Source organism: Eubalaena glacialis, chromosome 13 (assembly GCF_028564815.1).
Source record: "Eubalaena glacialis isolate mEubGla1 chromosome 13, mEubGla1.1.hap2.+ XY, whole genome shotgun sequence".
Taxonomy (NCBI): Eukaryota; Metazoa; Chordata; class Mammalia; order Artiodactyla; family Balaenidae; genus Eubalaena; species Eubalaena glacialis.
This window is the reverse complement of record NC_083728.1, coordinates 90,074,559-90,097,811: the sequence shown is the minus strand read 5'-3', so window position 1 is coordinate 90,097,811 and position 23,253 is coordinate 90,074,559. Positions and strand designations below refer to the sequence as shown.

General features: G+C 49.5%; 1 protein-coding gene across 2 annotated transcripts in view; it reads left to right on the top strand.

Annotated features, from left to right (window-relative positions):
- The window catches only part of CYTH3 (cytohesin 3), a 90,659-nt gene that overhangs the window by 60,909 nt on the left and 6,497 nt on the right, over positions 1-23,253 (top strand). For both annotated transcript variants that reach the window (XM_061210361.1, XM_061210360.1), the window contains exons 2-9: positions 3,373-3,455; positions 6,029-6,093; positions 6,514-6,580; positions 14,326-14,444; positions 20,667-20,747; positions 21,693-21,805; positions 21,893-22,041; positions 22,236-22,347. In XM_061210361.1, coding sequence (XP_061066344.1) covers positions 3,373-3,455; positions 6,029-6,093; positions 6,514-6,580; positions 14,326-14,444; positions 20,667-20,747; positions 21,693-21,805; positions 21,893-22,041; positions 22,236-22,347 — 789 coding nt within the window. The remainder of the gene's footprint in view (positions 1-3,372; positions 3,456-6,028; positions 6,094-6,513; positions 6,581-14,325; positions 14,445-20,666; positions 20,748-21,692; positions 21,806-21,892; positions 22,042-22,235; positions 22,348-23,253) is intronic.

Below are 23,253 nucleotides of genomic sequence, written 5' to 3'. Positions count from 1 at the left end.
TCTTGATAATTAAGAACACCTTCTCTGAACATGGCTTATCTTCCCATTTTTTTCCTGTGGCACTTGCATGCGTGAAATTATGTGTGTGAGAGGATTATGTGGCTGCAAAGTTATTTTGAATGCAGAGAGATACTGATAGAATTTCACTGAATACCAGCAAAATGCTGGTATTCAATGTACATTCAGGGTGTTAAAAGAAATAGTAGGACATCAAGATATTTAAGTGACAGCTGTACAGAGATTGGTCCTGAGTATTTCATTATATACTTGTATTCTTTTCATTTATTCTTTTAAATGTGCCAGGAAACATTCCATTATTTTTCATTAATACTTTAGCCAAATACCCTGAAAAGGTGCTACTGGCCATTTATACTTGAAACATTTTTTTTAACTTATGAAAAATTCCAGGACTTCCCTGGTGGCGCAGTGGTTAAGAATCTGCCTGCCAATGCAGGGGACACGGGTTCGAGCCCTGGTCCGGGAAGATTCCACATGCCATGGAGCAACTAAGCCCATGCGCCACAACTACTGAAGCCCATGCGCCTAGAGCCCGTGCTCCACAACAAGAGAAGCCACTGCAATGAGAAGCCCCCGCACGACAAGGAAGAGTAGCCCCCGCTCAACACAACTAGAGAAAAGCCTGTGCACAGCAACGAAGACCCAATTCAGCAATCAATCAATCAATCAATCAATTCCAAACCCTTAGAGTATAAAATAGGTAATGAATGCCCATATATCCATCAAATAGATTTAACACTTATCGTTTTGCTTGATTAATTTTTTGCTGAACTATTTCAAAGTAAAGTCCAGATGTAATAATATTACAGCTCCTAAATTCTACAGTATGAATAAAGACTTTTTTTTTCAACATAGTCACAATATTGTTATCCCACCTTACAGAATTTGTCTGTCTTTTAGGCATGCAAATTCTGGTCAGAATTACGGGTAAAGTAAATGGTCAGTACTTTATTTAACTCTTTACGGCCTTAAAGGGATAGGAAAAGATGGGCATTACTGAGAGAAAATCAGGGAAATCCATTAAAGGTCATGATTCTTGAGTTGAATCATTCTGGTGTTTAGATTCACTTAAAATGTACCTTCACTGTTATCAGCCAACCCTACTCATCATCAGCGTTGGAGGGGAGAAAACTGAAGGTGGGTTTTCTTAAACCAAAGTCTGTTGATGATTGAACTAGAGTGGCACCCTTTCAGACTCTTGTTTTCATATAGCTACATAGGAGAACTCAGCAGAACATTTTTTTGTTTGTTTGTTTTAAATGAGGCCCCTTTTGGGAGCCCAGTCCATACTGGACAGACTCAATTTGACTCTTTGGGTGCATTTATTTTTTTCGTAACAGGATAGTGTCAACCAACTGGTTAGTTTTTGATTTCTCTCTATATTACAGTAAGGTGCTTGCTTGCTGGTAAGAGTAATTCCTTAGGAGGCTCAAAAATTGCACACTAGCTTCTTTATTTTACTGTGGCATTTGACGTTGTTGGGTTTTTCCCTCTTGAAATTCTCTCCTCTCTTGGTTTTGGATGCATCATTCTCTGCTGGTTCTCACATTTTCTCTTGATCTGGGTCTCCCCACCCCACCCCACCCCATGCATGAATAAGAAGCCTCTGGAAGCCGCTAGCAGCAGCTTTACGATGAAGCTGACACTTTGGACTATAGAATGGAAAGACCGGGTCCCTGATGACACTTTTGAGCTGCTGGGCCCGCCCGTAGCCTACTCGGGGACCTTGTGGATCTTTGGGTTTATCCTACTTGGAGTTCAAGCACCTGGGATGTGTATATTCATGTCTTTTATCAAATATGGAACATTTTAGCCAGTACTTCGTCAAATATTCTTTCTCTATCACCAGGAAAAATCATTAGACGTCTCTTGGTGTCAGTTTCCTCAGTTATAAAGTTAGGATAATAATGGCTGCTCTCAAAGTTATTTGGCGGTGGCAGGGGTGGGTGTTTGGTGGTGTGGTATAATTTCCTACTCTGAATTTATAAACACATTTTCTATTTTTCTTCCTAAGAAATTGTGTAATATTTATTGCCTTTTGAATTTAAGCCTTTATTCTACTTGGAACTGATTAAAAATATGATGATAACCAGGAATTCAATTTCTTTTTTTTTACATGGAGATAACTGATATAGCACGTAACATACATAGAAGAGTCTGCCCTGTCTCTCTGAGCTGCAATGTCAGTTGTGTTGTAAATCAAGTTTCTGTGAGTCTGTGTGTATTTTTCTGGCTACTGTCTTCTGGTTCATCAGTCCGTTTGTCTGTCCCTGCACCATGATCACATTATCTTAATTTGTTTGTAGAAGCTCTACATGTTCTCTTGCTATTTACTCAGATTCTTAATCTTTTGTTTCTTTAAACAGATTAATGAAATAGAAATTAAACACACGGTAGAGGATTATTAAAAGCTGTTTCTCTGAAAAGCTTAATGAGATAAAAGCCAATTCTAGCACAAAGAAAAGAAAATATAGACATAGTAGGAATGGAAAATACTGCAGAGGTTAATCATTAATGCAAGGATATTATGAACAACCCTGTCAATTAAAATTAAACGTCCATGTACCAGCCAACCTTTATCCACTGCATTGACGTTCCCTAATATCATTCTGGAATGTATTTCCTCACAAGCCAACCTTTTCAGAAGGAGCCACTATCAAGAATGTGGTGTTGAGGGACTTCCCTGGTGACGCAGTGGTTAAGGATCCGCCTGCCAATGCAGGGGACGCGGGTTCGATCCCTGGTTGGGGAACTAAGATCCCACATGCCGCGGAGCAACTAAGCCCGCGTGCCACAACTAGCGAGCCCGTGTGCCACAACTACAGCGCCCACATGCTCTGGAGCCCGCACACCACAACTAAGATCCAACGCAGCCAAAAGTAAATAAATATTTAAAAAAAACAAAAACTGCCATTAAAAAAAAAAGGAATGTGGTGTTGATCATTTCTGTGCATTTATTTATGCTCTGCGTATGTATATGTCACCCCTCTGTGGAAGGTGTCACGTACAGTGTATGTCTTCAGCCTGCTTTTATCTTCTTTTCATTTGTGGGTTTCATCTGTGTTGGAAGACTGAGTTCAGCCATTGTTAATTGTGTGGGATTCTGTTTCATAAATATACCACAGTTTATTCATTTTCTTATTAGTGGAAACTTAGGTTGTTTTTCTATTAAAACAATGCTGCTACGAATATCTTACATGTGGTCTGTAAGCGAGGGTTCCTTGGGATAATACCTACACACAGAATTGCTGGCTTGTACATATACCCATCTTCAGCCTCACCAGAAGTTGGCAAATTGTTCTCTGGAGTAGCTGTTGTTTACTTGTTTAACTTGATTTTTTTTTTTTCTTTCAGTGCCTGAAGACCTCTCATTAGAAGAGAGAGAAGAACTTTTAGACATTCGTCGAAGAAAAAAGGAACTTATTGATGACATCGAGGTAAAAATATGTCTTTTAGTTTTTGCTCTTAGGTAAAATTGTAAATCAAGTCATTTGCAGAGACGTGGATGGACCTAGATACCGTCGTACAGAGTAAGTCAGAAAGAGAAAAACAAATATTGTATATTAACGCATATATGTGGAATCTAGAAAAATGGTACAGATGATCTTATGGGCAAAGCAGAAATAGAGACACAGACGTAGAGAACAAACATATGGATACCAAGGGGGAAAGGGCGGGGGGTTGGATGAATTGGGAGATTGGGATTAACATATATACACTGCTATAAAACAGATAACTGGGGCTTCCCTGATGGCGCAGTGGTTGAGAATCTGCCTGCCAATGCAGGGGACACGGGTTCGAGCCCTGGTCTGGGAAGATCCCACATGCCGCGGAGCAACTAGGCCCATGAGCCACAATTACTGAGCCTGCGCGTCTGGAGCCTGTGCTCCGCAACAAGAGAGGCCGAGATAGTTAGAGGCCCGTGCACCGCGATGAAGAGTGGCCCCCGCTTGCTGCAACTGGAGAAAGCCCTCACACAGAAACAAAGACCCAATACAGCCATAAATAAATAAATAAATAAAAATTTAAAACTGAAAAAAAAAAAAAACCAGATAACTAATGAGAGCCTACTGTATAGCACAGGGAGCTCTACTTGGTGCTCTGTGGTGACCTAAATGGGAAGAAAATCCAAAAAAGAGGGGATATATGTACATGTATGGCTGATTCACTTTGATGTACAGCAGAAACTGACATAGCAGTATAAAGCAACTATACTCCAATTAAAAAAAAAAAGAATAAACAACAAGGTCCTAATGTGTAGCACAGGGAGCTATATTCAATATCCTGTGATAAACCATAATGGGAAAGAATATGAAAAAGACTATATATGTGTGTGTGTGTGTGTGTAGCTGAATCACTTTGCTGTACAGCAGAAATTAACACAACATTGTAAATCAACTATACTTCAATAAAATAAATTTTTTTAAAAATTGTAAATCAAGTAGCTTCATGAAAATGTAAAAAAGTGGGTATTTAGTATGCGTTTATCCGAACCATACGGAGAGGCAGAGTGTAAGAGTTACCCGGGCTGGTGAAGCAGAGCTCGTGCTCATGGGGCGGCGTGGACTCATTGGAAGAGAAGTCATGCCTGGAGTCACGGGCGAGCGACGTGTGACTCCACAGTCACGAAGGGCGTCTTCACACCGCAGCGGCGCCTGCACACGTACTGCTCCCGGAAGTCGATGGCGAGGCCCCGCTTCGTCTACCAGGGTCCCTGGCATGCTGCCTGGCACATTGTTGGCACTCAGGTGTCTTTTGAATAATGGACTAAACATATATTGAGTTCTAGCTGTGCACCGAGCGCCTACTAGCTGGTGGGAGTAGAATGACGGACAAAACACAGACAGACAACCGTTGCACTTTCCACACTTGTGTGCTCAGAGGACAGGGTGGAGGGGGTCCAGTGGGAGACCCAGAGGAGTCAAGCCACAGTCTCAGAGTTGGAGCATCTGTGATAGTTGCAGAAACGGTACAGAGGAGCAGCACTTGCGGCCTCCTCGGGGAATCGACTGGACGTGTGGCTGCTCCCTGGGAAGCTTTCTAACCGTTGTCACGCCAAAGTCAGTGCGGCCTCCCCGGCCACTTGCTGTGGAGCCGAGCCGTGTCCAGACAGTAGCTCCTTTCTAGGGGCTCACAGTTTGAGCCTGAAGTTTCTTGGCACCTAAGATCATAGGGTCTGAATAAAAATTTCTTTGTATTTGAGAGACAATTCATGAAACTTTTCCTTCTAAGGTTACCCGTCATTCTCGGAAAAATCAGATAACCCAGAATGTGTGCTTTGGTTGAAGAATAAGAACATATTGTAAGGCTAACGTTCCGATTTGGACGTTAGTAATAATAGTGCCCATGGAGCCTTGTGTAGCTCCAACGACCTCACTTCTAAGTTGAGGATGCCGAGGCCCAGGAGGTCGGAACTGTCTCAGCCAGTAAGTGGTGGGGGGTCTGTCCCTTCTGGGTCCTTGGCCTGAGGGCCCCAGGCAAGATCGTTGTCACCTCCTGGGCTCTGTCCACGGTGCCTCGTCTCATGTAAAGTGACAGAAATCATCCTGAGATGGTGGTTGGAGGCCCGATACTGACCTGACAGTTTAAGCCTCGCTCCAGGTCTTCCCAAGAAGTCAGGTGCCGGCGAAGGCAGGTGGGCATGTGTGGGTGACGTATGACAGGACTCATTGCTTTCCTTTTGCTGTTTGTGTCTTTTTACACCTGTGATGTTCTCCCCAGGGTCCCTTCTTGATTTTACACACAGACACTCCAGAATCTGCCTACGGGACCCCTCTGCTCTTGTTCTGATGGGAGGTGGACAAACAGTAATTTTGCTTGCTCATGAGTCGGGGTGGCTCTGACTACGAGACTCTCTGTGTCCATAAGCAGTGCTGGTTTCTCCATACCTGTGATGTCCCGATGAGACCTGAGGGGACCTTGCACCTGGGGGCCTAAAAGGTCTCTGAAGGTGGAGACCCCCTCTCTTACCCCCACAACGCTTTCTTTCTTTCTTTCTCTCTCTCGACAGAGGCTGAAATATGAAATCGCGGAAGTGATGACGGAGATCGACAACCTCACGTCCGTGGAGGAGAGGTGAGCAGCTGTGGCTGCACCTTCAGGTCGCCCTCCAGCCGAGCTCGTGATGCTTTGGGGCTGGGCAGTGGGGAGCCTGTGGGGGCCTGGTCCTCCTTCTCCGCCCCCTCATCTTCCCTCCCCACGTGGTCCAGTTCACCGTCAGGCCTTGTAGTTGAGGAAGCCGCGCAGGCACCTCAGAACACCCTGCCCAGACGTGACCTTTCTGTGTAGCAAGGAGCTCTGGTCTTGCTGAACAAGTTAGCAACTGTGAAAGAAAAGAGCTGCAGTGGCCGTACCTATGCTGCTTCCACCTGGGCAGGGGCTCCTGGGGGCCTGTGCCCTTTCCTTCCCCGAGTTGTCCTGTCGGGAGGGGACGTGAGCTCCCGGTGCTTTGTGCAGACGTCCAGTAACGACTTCTTAATTTGTTCAAACGCACAGCAAAACTACTCAGAGGAACAAGCAGATAGCCATGGGAAGGAAGAAATTCAACATGGATCCCAAAAAGGTAAGAGAACATCTTCAGTTTTCTGGCCTGTGAGAGACTGATGGATGGATGGATTGATCGATTTTAAAGACATGCTCCCTCTTGGACAAGGGTGGGCGTATACCTCATAAAGACGCTGAGTTGATGTTCAGTTTTACCGCAAAGGGGGCTGCTGATGAGCGGGGACAGCAGAAGTCCCTGGACCAGAAGGCCTTTCTTTGGGAAGTTCCGACTCGGGGCTGGCCTCCCAGGAGTTGCCCGACGCTCAGTCAGGCCCCTTGGTTCCCCCAGGCCAAGCTTTTTGCTGGCCCTCAGGAGCCCCAGGCCAGGGAGTCGCATGGCCCGTCGGGGCAGAGATGGTAGATGTTATGGTCTAGGGGGTTAAAAGGTTCAAGGGAGAGGGCTTCCTTCCTTTCATTTACCTTAAAAAGAAGACAGCTGTCTGAAAGACCAAGCGACTCCAGATTTAAGCCAATATCTTGGTATTTCCTCAAGTTGGATTTTCTAGGAAAGCACCCCCCAAGAAATGAAACCTGCAACATGTAGCATCTTGTTTTTGAGATTTGAGCTAAAGGACCTATTAGCTGAACCTATAAAGCTTTGTGTAACACATGGCTTAGTTGTAACATCGTTTTGGTTTTGAGAAGAGTGGACCTGATCAGCCGCTAAGGTTCATGGTCTAGGAGAGGAGAGGAGAGACGTGTCGAAAGAGAGGTGGCCTCAGGCCCTCCCTGCTGGTGACTTCATTCCTCACTGGTCTTTGTTGTTGTTTGTTTGTTTGGTTGCACCAGATCTTAGTTGCGGCAGGTGGGCTCCTTAGTTGTGGCATGCGAACTCTTAGTTGCAGCATGCATGTGAGATCTAGTTCCCTGACCAGGGATCGAACCCGGGCCCCCTGCATTGGGAGTGTGGAGTCTTATCCACTGCGCCACCAGGGAAGTCCCCTCACTGGTCTTAATTGGTGTTCACTTCTAACGTCTTCCTTGTTTTTCCTGGCATCTCTGTACTAATTACTTAATTATTTGTTCATTCAGCAAATGTTTGCTGATGGCTGGAATTACACTGCGCAAGGTCTCAGATCTGTAAACTTACATCTGTAGGTGCAAGCACAGTTGCAGATGTTATTTAAAGATATATGTACCACTTTTCCCTATTCAAGGTTTGCAAATTTGGGTTTTGTCAAGATATTAGCAGGGCTGCAGCACAAGAGGGTCTCTGTTTAACTCGGGTACTCTGGCCACTGTGGAAGTTTTCCTGTTGCTTCCTAATTCTCTGCTTACAGGGTATAAATCAACTCCAGATTGTCAGTGAGAACAATTCAAATTGTGAATTTGGTAATGATTTGATATTTGGGATTAGTATCAGTCTTTTTTTTTTTTTTAGAAGTTGAGTTTATAGAGTAGAATAATCAGCAGATGTAATAAGCATTGGAAGCATCTCAGGAGAGAGACGGTCTAACAAGCGGAAGTTTTAAAAACTGGGCCTTAAATTTTCAAGTGCAGCGCAGGGTGGTACACCATTCAGTTCATGGAGAGATTCAGATCTTCTCTCGAAACAGACAAATAAGTACTTGCTTTGAGTGGTGCCTGAAGTCCTCACCATCAGGGTCTTGCCTGTTGTCTTATTTTACATACACTGTGCGTCAGATTTACAATAATAATGGCTAACGTTTATTGAGAAGTAACTCTGTCAGGAGCTGTGCTAAGAAAGCATGTGGCCTGGTAGACTTTAGTCCCTACAACGACCTCCTGAGGTTGGTTCCGTCTTAATTCCTGTGTCACAGTTGGGGAGCAGCCAGGGAGCACAGAACCCGACTCTGAGACTCATGCCTTTGACTGTGGTGCTTCCTGGGCTCTGGCAGACTCTGGGGTTGGTTTGTAGGTGGCCTTGAGCCCAGCCTAGGTGGCCCGGGCCCCTGGCCAGCCCTGTGGTGTCTGCTGACCTGTCTCGCACATGGGTGTTTCATCTGCTGTGCCTGGGCTGCGGCGAATTGCACCACAGGCTTTGTTTTGTGTTACCGTTCACCTAAAAGACTTTTTGAAATATTAATTCTTGGTTCCATTTGACAACTTACTTGTAATTATGTTGTGCGATAAAAGCACTTGACACATTTAGTCTGCATATTTGCTTTTTCTGGAAATAATTATCAAAATTCTCTGGTTTTGTAGACTTGGTTTCAGCACTTGTAGTCAACGCCAGCCGCCATAACAAAATACCGTACACTGGGTGCCTTAAGCCACAGAATAATTTTTCTCACAGTTCTGGAGGCTGGACGTCCAAGATTATGGTGAGGTTCTGGTGAGGACCCTCTCCCTGGCTTGCAGACGGCTGTCCAGTTGCTGTGTCCTCACATGGCAGAGAGGGGGCAGGCTCTCTGGCATCTCTGCTTATAAGGACACTGATCCCATCAGACCAGGGCTCTGCCCAAATGACCTCATCGAACCCAGATCACCTCCCAAAGGCCCACCTCCTAATACCATCATATTGGGGATTAGGACTTCAACATAGGAATTTTCAGGGGACACACGCATTCAGTCTGTAACAGCACTGGATGATCTCACAATTCAAACTTGTATCTCCCCCGTGGCCTAGGCCACTATTAAACTATGTGACATTGTGAAACACGAGGCTCTTGTCAGAGTGAATTCGTTCTTTCAGGCCAGGAGGAAGATTTAAGTCCCAGAGTGATAACACACTGAGCAAGGAGCTTTGGCTTGTTCGGGTACGTGGATACCCAGGAGTAGCACTTGGCTTTATAAATACAGAAGAGAGACGGTTGATGAGATCAAGGAAGCTGAAAACACTCGGCAGCCTGTCCCTTTTATTCCCAACTTCCTAGAAGTGCCTTTAAAAACATAATACATAAATGTGCAACAAGCAGGAGTAGACTCGGTGGCCTAGAAATTGAGGAATCCCTGAAAGACACAAGAAGAATTGCCCAAAGCACAAGTAAGGGAGAGGAGGCTGTAGGAAAGGCAGCAGCATCAGGGCTTCCGCCTGCTCAGAGGCAGGTGTGGGTGTCGGGCCATCGCGGGGGCGGGCATCTAGACCCTTCCCCTCGTGTCGAGCAGCGGAGTGCGCCCCCAGGTGGGAGAAGCCAGGGGGGCGCTTAGTCTGTGAAAAGGGGGCCACATCTTTGGGGGCTGCCATCACTAAGGGGGAAGCACCCACTGACGGAGACCAGCTGCCGAGCCCTCACCCCCACCCCGCCTGCGTAACCCGCCCCTCTGCCAAATCCCTGGAGGCAGCCGCCACGAAAGCGGGAAACAGACTGCGGTCCAGCTCCCAGAGCATCCTCCATGCGAATTTGGACAGCCAACCAGGAACCAGCTAAGTGGGAGGAAACGGACACCACGAAAGAGACGTGGACTCAACCAACAGAACTGAAGCGGCTCTGGCGGAAGCAGACCTCGTAGAAACGACAGAAGGAAACGTTAAAAGTAGGGTATTCGCGTACACATGTTTGTATTTTATATAATCTCATCAAAGAGACGTGGTAGGACGTTGCTTATCCATGATACAGAAATGGGGAGTTGGGGGAAAGATCCTTGGAAGTGAAAACAGCGTCAGGTAAAAACCTAAGGGCTGGGCTGGAACCCACAGAGGACCCAGCTGCAGGTTGATTCGTGAGCCGAAGGTGGAGTTGGGTGATTCTCGCCGTAGCTGTGCGCGGAACTACAAGGGGACGTGGATGACAGACCCGGCAGCTCAAAGGTTGCTTAATAGAAGTCCCCAAAGGAGAGAAAAGAAAATGGAGTGGGGACTTCCCTGGTGGCGCAGTGGTTAAGAATCCTCCTGCCAATGCAGGGGACATGGGTTCGAGCCCTGGTCTGGGAAGATCCCACATGCTGCAGAGCAACTAAGCCTGTGAGCCACAACTACTGAGCCTGTGCTCTAGAGCCCCTGAGCCACAACTACTGAGCCTGCGAGCCACAACTACTGAGCCCATGTGCCACAACTACTGAGGCCCGCATGCCTAGAGCCCGTGCTCCATAACAAGAGAAGCCACCGCAATGAGAAGCCCGTACACCGCAACCAAGAGTAGCCCCCGCTCGCCGCAACTAGAGAAAGCCCGCATGCAGCAACGAAGACCCAAGGCAGCCAAATAAATAAATTTAAAAAAATAATAGTAAAAAAAAAATAAATTAAAAAAACCTTTAAAAAAAAAAAAGAAACTGGAGTGGAGGAAATATTTCAAAAAAATATTGGAATATTTCAGAACTAGATTAAGATCAAATCCTCAAATTCAAAGGGCTCACCAAATGCCAAGCAGGATACATTTCTTAAAGACCTATATGCATAGATATATTGAGTAAGATATCAGGAAACCTGTGGATTAAGAGAAGTGTACGAAATTTCCAGGAAGGAAGGAGCAGATTCTCTAAGAAGAAACAAAAATCACAGCAAGCTCGTCATCAGCAGCACCAAATCAAGGGCAATAGGGAAATCATGTTTTCCAAAGTCTGGGGAAAAGTGATTTAAATTAACCACTAAGACCTTCTCTGAGCGCCAGAAATGGAGCAGTTGGAGTAGTACATCTCTAATCCAGCGGGGAGCCCAAGGGCGAGATGCGGGATTGAAAAACAGAAGAGCAGAGAGACCAGAAGAACTTACAGTTAAGTCTACATAGTTATTGTTGTAAGAATACTTTTAAAAGTTAAGTCCCAGATTATCTCAATATGTTAAGTAGCAAGAAGGAAAGGAAGGAAATTAAAAGCTGGCTAAGGTTTTCTGGATGTTGGTAGATGAATATAAGTTTAAAAATTTGTTAAAATTAAGAGTCGCCACTAAAAATAGCAATAAAATAGGACTTCTGAATTATTAGTGTTTACCTAATGTATTCGTTTTCTAGGGCTGCCGTAACAAACTGCCACAACCTTGGTGGCTTCAATCAACAGAAATTCATTCTCTCGCAGTTCGGGAGCCCGGGAGCCCGGAAGCCCGAAATCCAGGTGTGGGTGGGGCCTGTTCCTTCCGGAGGCTCCAAGGGAGCCTCTGCTGCAGCCTCTCTCGCAGCTCCCGGGGCTGCCAGCATCCTCGCCCGTGGCTGCATCCCTCCCGGAGTGTGACGTCTCCTCCGCTCTGGACAGGGGTGCGTGTCCTCAGGCCGAGAGCGGGCCTCTTCCTCTGCTCTGTCTCCTCGTCCCCTCCCAGGTGCAGCCAGCCCCTTTCTCCTTCGCAGCTGCTCTCTCTGCCTGTGGCCTGGGCTCACGCCAGTGGCTCCGTGTTTTCCATGACCAGGGAGGGCCTCCGTCTCTTACACAGGGAGCTCAGGCTTCCCTCGGGGCCTCCTCTGCCTGCCTTATGTGACGTTTAAGCACAGAAGGGATCCCCTTGTGCTGAGCCTGTCTGCCTTCCCAGATCCTGGGAGGTGGTTAGATAGCACTTCCTCTCGGAGAAGTTTCCGAGTGATTGGGGAGCGTTGGGTTTTAGAGCAGGTCGTGTGCACCTGGCAGAATCCAGGAAAGCCTCATCCGCAGCCCGTTCAATTCTGGGGGGCGTAGGCTGACGGGGTGGCCGGGGCCCCTTGGCCGCAGAGATTGCCGGTCGGATGACTCTGCAGACAGCCGGCAGGGTGGGGAGAGAGCAGGGTCGGAAGGATGCAAGACCCTCTTGCAGCCTCGGCCCCGCTGAGGACGCACAGCCAAGTAACATCCGCAGAAGGGAGGCTGGCCGCTGGGCCACCACCCTCACTGGTATCACAGCCGAAGTGGTCACGAAAGACCAGGCCAGAACTGTCACCCCGATGTGAGCCTCCATCCCCCAGGGAGCCTCTGCTGCTGCTGGTCCCTTTGTCCCCGACCTCGGGCTCCTAGGAGGCCCTGTCCCCTGCCCCTACGGTGTTGGGAGCGGCAGAGTCTCCTGTCTCCACCCACAGCCAGCCCGTGAGTCCTCACGACAAGGACTCCAAGGGCTCCAGCGAGGCAGCTGGGGGCAGCTCTGCCTCTGGCCTCGTGGCAGGGCTTTTAGGTCAGACTCGGAACCTCTGCCCAGCCCCACAGAGCTCCCCTCCCTCACAGAGCCCTGAGGGCATCCCCAGCCCTGCAGTCTCCCCTCGCCTTGCTCCATGGGCACCTGGGCGTGGCATCGTGTCCCCTGAGTAAGTAGCGCCAGCACCGCCCTTGTCCAAGGACTTGTTTTCCGGAATTTGGGTGAGGACAGTTGCACACCTAGGATCGGAACGCTTTGCTCCAGTGCGTGTGTGTCTTCAGATTTGGAAGGTGACACCCAGGTGGCTGTACCCACTTAAGCTCCCACCAGAAATATAGGGCAGTTAATTTAAGATTGTCAGACTTACTGGTTTTTTTGGTAAACTTTTTTTTTTTTTTTTGAAGAATAACATGGTGCACAAATTTTAAATGTACAGCTTGAAGAATTTTAACAAATTTAAATACTCATGTAACCACAACCCAGAACAAGACGCAGCTGTGGAACATTACAGGGCACCTTCCTGGCGTCTGCTCCTAGGGAATGAATTCTGCGCTATCAGCATAGATGAGTGTTGCCTTTTTAAAAATTTACGTAGGTGGAATTAAAATATGCTGAGTCCTTTTATCCATGTCACGTCTGTAGATTCATCTGTGCTATTGTTTATTCCACCTCGTGCTATGGTCTTGCATGATGTGAATGTGCTACAACGTACTTGTCGGTTCTCTTACTGACCCACTGTTGGGTTGTTTCCAGTTTTTAGAAATTCTGAATGAGGCTGCTGTGGACATTCATGTGTTTAAAAAATAAATAGACTCTTCAGATGGATTCATGGGGCATGAGGGATCCCCGGTCTTGGGCCCTTAGGCTGTTAGCTGCATTTGTAGAAACAGCTTCTGAGCAGAATTCCCTCTTCCCTTACAAGCTTTCCAACATGTATTTTGAAACCAGCTCAGAAGCTCTGCCCGAGGTAAATTTTTGCTATTATTAGGGCTTCCCGTGAGACAGAGAACCGATAGTTTGGGCCCAGCAGCCCCTCTGCAGCCGTTCATAGAGACTGTTGGGCTGGTCTCCGTAGGTCCTTCCATGGGTGTGGCTTTGACTGCTGTGAGCTCAGTGGCATGGTGACTAGTTACCTGTTCAGCCACAGGTGGCAGCACATCCGTGAAGACAGCTTATGCAGCGGGCTGTCTTCTCACGGCAGAGGTGGCTGCAGGGCGTTGAGTGGCTCCCAGGTGGCAGGACTGGGGTCCTGTGTTCTTCCCAGCCTTGCCCTGTATGCCAGCTGCAAGGGCTCCTGCCATCACATCTGCATTCAGGGCAGGAAGGAGGAGGAGGGAGCTGTCAAGGTCCCCTTTTATCAGGAAAGGAGCAGCTTTCCTGGGTCCTCCTCACAGACTTCACCTCTGTCTGTTTGACCAGATCTGTTCACAAGGTCATTTCTGGTTGCAGGGGAGTCTGGGAAGGGGGGGCTTGGGATGGGTGTTGGGTTGGTCAACCATGTACGATGTGTTCCTTTTGCAGACAGCACAGATCCTTTTCCTGAGCTGGGGAAATTCGGTGTCATTGTTCCTTCTGCCTTTATAATCTCTAATAACACTTAGAACGGTTTGTTCAGTAACTTGTTTGTCTCTTAGCCTGTTCATTTGCCAGGAGGCGTGGAAGTGCTTTTCTCTGATGGGTAAAATGTGTTATGGTGATGTGAGAATCCCATCATGCTCTTGTATTAGTTTTGCCGTGTCCGAGCCAGTAAGGTCATGACACTAAATGTATTTGTCTTTGAAATACGAGTCTGGTGACCCTCCTAACTGGTGCTTCCTTTTTACGCTCCTATTCAGGGAATTCAGTTTCTAATAGAGAACGACCTGCTGCAGTGCTCCCCGGAGGACGTGGCCCAGTTCTTGTATAAAGGGGAAGGCCTGAATAAGACCGTGATCGGGGACTACCTGGGTGAAAGGTGAGTTCAAGGGCAGGGGGCAGCCTGCCCACCCGGGCCGACCCTTGCGTCAGGGTCTATCACGTGGGCTCTGGGGGTGGCTGTGCTCCCCGAGGCCAAGCGAGTCCAGGCAGCCGCATCCTCCCCTGGGCCCTGTGAGCAGAGAGGGGTGGGTGTCCTGGGGCTGGGCGGGGTCGGCGCTCCTCTGGAATCCTCTGCTCATCCAGGAAACCAGGACGGAACCAAGAATGCCACTGCCTCTCGCTCCTTGCCTCGGAAAGCGTCTTTGGTGGTTTTGCCCAGAAATACCCGGGTCTCTCAGCTGTCGCCTTTCCCCTGTTAGTTGGGGGTATGAGTAAAGGTGGAAGGTTGTTATTTTTTAAATGGAGAGGGGCCAGTCAGGCTTACTTTCTCGACCTTCTCCACTTAAAAGTCCACTGGCTCTGCTTAGCAGAGGGCAGGGCAGGAGGCCTCAGGCAGCGCATCCCCTGAATGTGTCAGAATAGACTTGGGCGAGGAGCAGACGGCAGTGTTTTTAAACAGAAGGCCAGCAGTCGCTCAACCAGCGTGGTTTCTGTTTCGAGCTTTTCATTAAAAATACTTGATCAGAAGTGAAAAGCAGAACACTTCCCAGCTCACTCTGTGAGGCCAGTGCTACCTGATACCAAAATCAAAGACATCACAGTAAAAGAAGTCTACAGGCCAATATCATTTATGACTGTAGAAGCAAAAATCCTCAGCTAAATACTAGCAAATCAAATCCAGCAATATCGAAGAAGGATTATGCACCAGAACCCTTGAACAACACGGGTTTGAACTGTGCAGGTTGACTTGTATGTGGATTTTTTTTCAGTAGTAAATACTACAGAACTATGTGATCCACGGTTGGTTGAATCTGCGGATGCAGAACCGTGAAGATGGAGGAACCCCGTATGTAGAGGGCTGTGTAAGTTTACACACATTTTCAACTGAGTGGAGGGTCGGTGCCCCTAACCCCCACGTTGTTCAAGGGTCAACTGTATTCATTATCTTACGAATGCCAGGTTAGTTCAACATACGCAGATCAGTTATCAATAGATGCCATATCAGTAGAATAAAGAGCAAAACCCACACGATCATCCCAGTAGATTTAGGAAGAGCATTTGACAACATTTACTGCTTCATAATAAAAACACTCAAACTAGGAAAAGAAGGGAACTTCCTCAACATTATAGAGGGCACCTGTGAAAAACCCACAACTTCATGCTTTCCCCTTAAGATCAAGACTGTTCTCAGCGCTTCCATTCAACTTGGTACTGGCAGTTCGAGCCAAGGCAGTTAGGCAGGAAAATGAAATTAAAGGCATCTAATTTGTAAAGGAAGAATTAAAACCATTTCTATTTGCAGATGACATAATCTGGCATATAGAAAATCCTGGGGAATCACTAACAAACTATTAGAACTAATAATTTCAGTAATGTTGCAAGATATCAGATCAATATACAGTTTCACTCATATGTCTATACAGTAGCAATGAAAATGCTGAAAAGGATATTATAAGAAAACAGCTCCATTTACAGTAGCATTAAGAAGAATAAGACACTTAGGAATAAATTTTAATGAATGAAATTTTTACTCTGAAAACTGTAACATATTATTGAAAAAAATTAAAAGATCCAAATAAGTGGAAAGACATCCATGTTCATGGATTAGAAGACTTAATATCGCAAAAATGGCAGTACCTTCCACATTGATAAACAAATTTAACACGGGACTTCTCTGGTGGCGCAGTGGTTGGGAATCCGCCTGCCAATGCAGGGGACACAGGTTTGAGCCCTGGTTCGGGAAGATCCCACATGCCACGGAGCAACTAAGCCTGTGCACCACAACTACTGAGCCTGTGCTCTAGAGCCCGTGAGCCACAACTACTGAGCCCGTGTGCCCCAACTACTGAAGCCCGCATGCCTAGAGCCCCTGCTCCACAACAAGAGAAGCCACCGCAATGAGAAGCCCGTGCACTGCAACAAGGAGTGGCCTCTGCTCGCTGCAACTAGAGAAAGCCCGCGTGCAGCAACAAAGACCCAACACAGTGAAAAAATAATTAACTAAAAAAATGTTTTTTAATTAAAAACAAACAAAACAAATTTAACATACTCCCTAGCAAAATCTGAGCTAACTTCTTTGTAGAAGTTGACAAGCTCATCCCATAATTCATGTAGAAATTCAGGGGACCCAGAATAGCCACAACTGTCTTGCAAAAAAAAGAACAAAGTTGGAGAACTTACACTTCCCAATTACAAAACAGACTAAAGGTACACTAATCAAGACAGTGTGGTACTGGCATAAAAGTAGAAGAAAAGGCCATGGAATAAAATTAAGAATCCAGAAATAAACCCTCATATATACATCAACTGAGGGGCCAACACAGTTCAGCGGGGGAACGAATGGTCCTTTCAGCAAGTGGTGTGGGGACTGCTGGACAGCCACCTGCAAAAGAGTGTCACTGGGTCACTCACCATATACAGAAATTAAAGTGGGTCAGAGACTAAGTATAAGCACTAAAACTATAAAACACTGAGAAGAAAACACAGGGGTAAATCTCTGTGACCTTGGATTAGGCAAGGGTTTCTTAGATATGACAGCAAAAGAAAAAAGTAGAATCATCAAATTTCAAAACATCTGTGCTTCAAAGGACGTCCTCAAGAAAGGGAGAAGACAACCCAGAGAATAGAAAATATTTGCAGGTCATATATAAATGTGATAAAGACTGGCATCTAGTATATAAAAAGAATTCTTACAACTCAATAATAAAAAGACAATTATAAAATGGGCCAAGGCTCTGAATAGACATTCATCCAAAGAGGATATATACATAGGCATATGATAAGGCCAATAAGCGTATGATGAGATGCTCAACATCATTAGTCATCAGGGAAATGCAGCTCAAAACCACAGTGAGATAGCACTTCTTATCCACTAGGATGGTTGTAATTAAAGAAGATGATAAATGTTGGTGAGGATGTGGAGAAACTGGAACCCTCATACACCGCTATATAAAAAATGGTGCAGCTACTTTGGAAAGTAGTTGGCAGTTCTTCAAAACGGTAAACTTACCATGTGATCCAGTAATTCTACTCTAGTTACAAACCCAAGGGGAAAAAAAAACTTGTACGCACAAAAACTTGTGCACCAATGTTCACAGCCACGTCACAGCCCCAAAGTGGAAACAACTCAAATGTCCAGCAACTGACGAATGGATAAAGAAAATGTGGTCTCTCCATACAATGCAATGTTATTTGGCATTAAGAAGAAAGGAAGTATTGATACATGCTACAACATGGATTTAAAACGTTAAAAACATTATGATAGGAAAAGAAGTCAGTCACAAAAGGCCACGATATTGTATTATTCCATTTATATGAAATGCTCAGAACTGGCGGATTTATAGAGACAGAACACAGAGTGGTTGCCTGGCGCTGGGGGGCTGTGAGCATTGGGAGGTGATGGTTAAGGTGTGGGCGTTCTTTTTGGGGGAATGAAAATGTTCCAGAATTGCTCGTGGTGATGGTTGCACAGATCTGTGATATACTAAATATGCTAAAAACCGTTGAATTATACACTTGAAACGGGTGAACTATATGGATTGTGAATTATGTTTCGACAAAGCTGTTTTTTAAAAAAATGGAAGGGTCTCCTAGGAGTTCAGGCACCGAGTCTAACAGGCACCTAGCACAGGACAACGTGCTAGGAGGGCTAGAGTCTGAGTGACTCCCTGGTGTCCTCTGGCAGGTGTGTGACTACGGGGATTAAATTAACTACGATGTTAGTATAAAGCACGGTCTGGCAGTGCATGCAGATTTTTAGTCCAAAAATATGGGGACTTCCCTGGTGGCACAGTAGTTAAGAATCTGCCTGCCAATGCAGGGGACGTGGGTTCGAGCCCTGGTCTGGGAAGATCCCACATGCCGCAGAGCAGCTAAGCCCGTGAGCCACAACTACTGAAGCCCGCCTGCTGCAACTACTGAAGCCCACGTGCCTAGAGCTCATGCTCTGCCACAAGAGAAGCCACCGCAATGAAGAATAGCACCCATTCGCTGCAACTAGAGAAAGGCCGCGCGCAGCAATGAAGACCCAACGCAGCCAAAAAAAAAAAAAGAAAGAAATGAAGTCCTGTCTCCGTGCCAGGCACTGTTCTAGGCACTTGGGTGGTGTTGGTACCTCTGCTGTGGAACTGCATTGGCTGCAGTAATACAGACAGTACATAACAAGCAAACTAAATAAGAAAACATGGTATGTCAGAAGGTGACCAGGGCAAAGGGACCGCGGAAGAGCTGGGGGAGTGGGTAGCAGTGTGACGGGCTGGTCAGGGCGTCTGACTGGGGCGGTGGCATCTGTGTGAGGATGCGGGGAGGGGGCGGATGTGCTCAGGGTGATGGGAAGTGGGGGGCATGGAAGGCTCCCAGCGGAGGAGGGGCAGGGCTGTGTGTTCCCTCTGGAGCAGATGGTCCCGTGCGGAGTGAACGGCAGAGCGGAGGCGGGAGCGGAGAGGGTGGCTCTGGCCAGGCTGGTGGCTGCTCAGGAGGTGAGAGGCGCCCAGACTGGGTCTGAGGTCCAGGGAGAGCCGGGGGGAGTTCTGGCAGGGGTGATGCGGCGGTGAGAGGCTCCAGGCCGTGGGCCGAGCAGCCTGGGAGGTGGGGCCTCGGGGCCTTGGAGCTTGCGAGGCCTGGTGGACGTTCAGGTGGAGAGCTCTGGAGAGCAGTCTGGCCTGCGGGCAGTCCCTGGAGGACTGGCGCAGAGGTAGAATTTAATTCTCAGGACTGAGGCCCCCGACACCGCCCTCCAGCGGGCGATGGGTGGAACCCCCCTGCCTTGGGGGGCTTCACGCTGGCTGCAAGCTGAGCACTGAACACCTGTGAGCCCGGACCCCCCGCTCCTCCTCTCCGGGTGGAGGTGGCGGCCTCGCGGCGGGGCTCCCTGCGCTCCGGGACCCTGCTGTGTGCTGTCTTGCCTTTAACGCGGACTTTAGAACAGACCGCTGTGCTGGGTCACAGGCCTGTCCCTGCTGCACAAATCTGTACCCCAGCCTGCCTGCCACTCCTCCGGTGCTCAGCACGCTTGCGCACACACACGCACGTGTACACACACATCCACCCCGAGGGTGCCCTTTACGATGTCACGCGGCCTTTTCAGCAGGACACCAGCTGACGGGTGCAGTGTTGGACAAACCAGGGCCCAATAGCCAGTCTTTCCAACAGGCTGAGCGCTCGCTGCTTCCCGGGAGGGTCCCGTCCGCATCCCCTTCTGCACACCCAGGGCTTGGAGCCCCACACCTGCCACCAGCTCATCTCAAAGAGAAAGGAGGGGGTGAAGTTGCAGCACATACTTTGTGCTGGGACCTCTTCCCGCCTTGGGTTCCATCCTTAGCCCTCGGGTGGGTGGTGTCGTCGCAGTCACGGGTGCTGAGCTGCAGCGTTTCCTTGCTGTTGGCAGGTCATGGGCCTGCACCTGTGGAGGTGAGCATCGTCAGGTGAGGCCCCGGGAGGGCGAGTTACAGGTGTCCCCATGGTCAGTGGCCCACACCTGTAAGCCAGCCCTTTGCAGCCTGGGTTGGGTGCTACCCTGGCGTTTTGCTGGCTGGGGCGTCCTTAGGCTCCTCCAGACCAGGGCCTGTGGGAGCGGCTTGGAGTTAAAATGCCAGTGTATTGAGCTGTCGCCGTTACGTCATTTCAGTTCTTTTGTCATAAAACTTTACCTTTTTTACTGTATTCTCACGCTAAGTTTAGTTTTTAAAAGCTAGTTATTAATGTAAGGCATGACTTCTCTTCCAAACCTTCCTCTCTGGGTCCGGGACTGTGCTTTCTGCCTTATGATCCTGGAGGAGTTGCTTCCTGTCTCTGATCTTCAAAATCCCACCTGGGAGGTGGGAACGAGATTAGCGCCTGCTTCGTGGTGGTTTTGGAGGTTGAGACTCTGTACCAAGCACCTGGGTCGGTGCCTTACAGCTCAGCGCAGGGAACTCGGAACGTTGGCCATCGATCGGGCTTGTATTTGGAGTCTTACCCTAACTCATACTGATTGTGAAGTAAACGCTTAATATCCTACTGGGTCTCCTTTGTTTTCAGCCTGAAAACAAACGCACAGTGAAAAATACCTGATCTTTTAGTCATATGACGTTAAAAACCATGAAAACTTGCTTTAGGAAGTGTCGTTTAAAATTATTGAAATAACATGCAGTGAGGCTGTAAAATACATTTTCTTTCCTAGGGATGAATTTAACATTAAAGTTCTTCAAGCTTTTGTGGAACTCCACGAGTTTGCCGATCTCAACCTTGTACAAGCCTTAAGGTGAGTGTTTCATCACCTGCTCTTGCGCAGAGGGAGGGTAGGTGGCCCAGTGGTGCCGGGTGACCCACTGGCAAGCGAAGGGCCTCTGCAGACCTGCAGCCTGGTGGGGGGGGGGGCGGGGGAAGGATGGGGAGGGAGAGGGAGGGGGGGAAGGGGAGGGTGGGGGAGGGGAGGGAGGTGGGGGGTGTCGGGCCACGCCTGCCTCCTTGCGGCTGCTGGTCCTGCGTTCCATTCATAGTTGCTTTGCTTTTTCATTTTGTGTGATATTTGACAGTTGTGGGCGTGCCACCTTCCCACTTCTACGCATGGTCTCAGTGCCGCCCAGGCACGGGCCCACTTTACGCCACATTTGGCCTTGAACACCAACCGTGTGGACACCCAGCGTGTGCCTGGGAGGGTGTGGGTTTCCTGCCATCGGAGGCCACCCCTGGCCCCAGTGTGCCCGATGGCCTTGGCTGGTCCTGGTCTGGCCCTTCTCCGTGCTCTGCCCCAGCTCGAGCCTGTTTCCTCGTGTCCGTTCCCCCACCTGTGGACCAAGGTGGCAGCCATGTTGCTGTCTGACACTCGCGCCTCTGGGCTCAGCCCCTGGCCTCGGCTGAAGGACACACTGGCGGGTTCCAATCCTGCAGCCGTGGTTCAGGAGTTTTAGATTCAGTGTTTGAAAACGGTGTCACGGGGAGGTGCAGGCTTGGCGAGCCTGGGGTGCATCCACGCGGATTCTGTTCCTCTGGGTCAGTGTCTGGCCCAGAGCCGCGGGGGCTCCCTACTCGCTCCCGCAAGTGGGTGGCGGAGCACAGATAGCGGCCGTACCACTGTGTCCCGTGGGTCCCCGCGCTCCGCCCGCAGCCCCGGCCGGGGCCTCTAGGCGCGGAGGCGCTGCCCAGCCAGGCCGTGGAGACGCGCATCCTCCCCCCCCCCCCACCCCCGGTTCTCGTCCCCCTGCAGGCAGTTCCTGTGGAGCTTCAGACTCCCGGGTGAGGCGCAGAAGATCGACCGCATGATGGAGGCGTTCGCGGCTCGCTACTGCCTGTGCAACCCCGGCGTCTTCCAATCCACGGGTGAGCGCGGGCTGCGGGCGCCGGGCACACGCAGGGGCGGCGCGCGCTGGGCCAGCGCTGACGCCCCGCGGCCCTGACTCCCCTCAGACACGTGCTACGTGCTGTCCTTCGCCATCATCATGCTCAACACCAGCCTTCACAACCACAACGTGCGCGACAAGCCCACAGCCGAGCGCTTTGTCACCATGAACCGCGGCATCAACGAGGGCGGGGACCTCCCCGAGGAGCTGCTGCGGGTGAGCCCCGGCGTCCCCCGTCCCCGGTCTCTGTGCTCAGGAGCGTCAGGCTCAGCTCCAGGGCAGCGGCGCCAGGTCGTTTGTTTCACGGCGTCTTCACAGGGTCCCTGGGCCCCGTGCTGGTGGGGGCGACGCGGGGGCGGCCGTTCCTCCTCCGCCTGAATCCCCGCGCCCGCCGCCTTCCCTCCTCGCAGAACCTGTACGAGAGCATCAAGAACGAGCCGTTCAAGATTCCCGAGGACGATGGCAACGACCTGACACACACGTTCTTCAACCCGGACCGGGAGGGCTGGCTCCTGAAGCTGGGTGAGCGGCGCCGGGGGCGGGACCGAGCCGAGGCCCCTCTTCCCGCGGCAGCAGCCCCCGCGGTGCCTCCAGGGCCTCCCCGACCGACCGGAGGCACGAACGCTCCACGGAGCATCCCACGCGCCCGGCCGAGCGAGGCCATCCTGCCGGGGCCGCACGCAGTGCCCGTCCTAGCAAACTGCCCCCCCTAGTGTCCAGATAAGCCCACGGCAGTTTCTGTACCAGAGGCAGGCGCCGCCACCCCGGACCCTGCCGCCTCTCTTTGTTTGGTGTGGCTGATTTTTGATGAGTGGTTTAAATGTGCCTTCTTGTTGTTTTCCTTCTGCCTGTGGCTCCCACCTTTCTGTTCTGTGACGGGCTGTCCCTGCTTGTTCTGCGTTAGGAGGTACGTACCCAGTGGCTTCCTGCCCCTTCCCAGCTGCTCTTTCCTTTCTCTCTGTCGGTTTGTATGAAGCTCTGACTCGGCTGTCATCCATCTGGCCCTTGTGGCTTCGGACGTGCTGGGGTCACCTCCTCCTCCTCGCAGGGGGCGGTGGCCACGACGCCCACCTGGGGCTGGGTGAGGAGTGAGGGACCGGAGGCGCGTGGGGATGCCCAGAGGGAACAAGCTCACCCCTCCGCATCCTCAGGGCCCCAGCGCGGGACGGCTGAGTCACCCGCCGCCCACTAACCGGGCCGTGCATGTTTGCACCACCTGTATAGAGTCCAGCAGCGTTTTAAGGACTTCATAACCACTGACAAACAAAGTAGAATAGCATTTTTATTTTCTGGGCAATTTTAGGAATTGGTAGGGGGTTTTTACTCTGGTTGGGGTTGGGATTTCCACCTTCCTGTGACATTGGAGCCTGAGAGATCTGACATATCATCCAGGCACTCTGCAAACACCGGGGCCTACAGAGTTCTGGT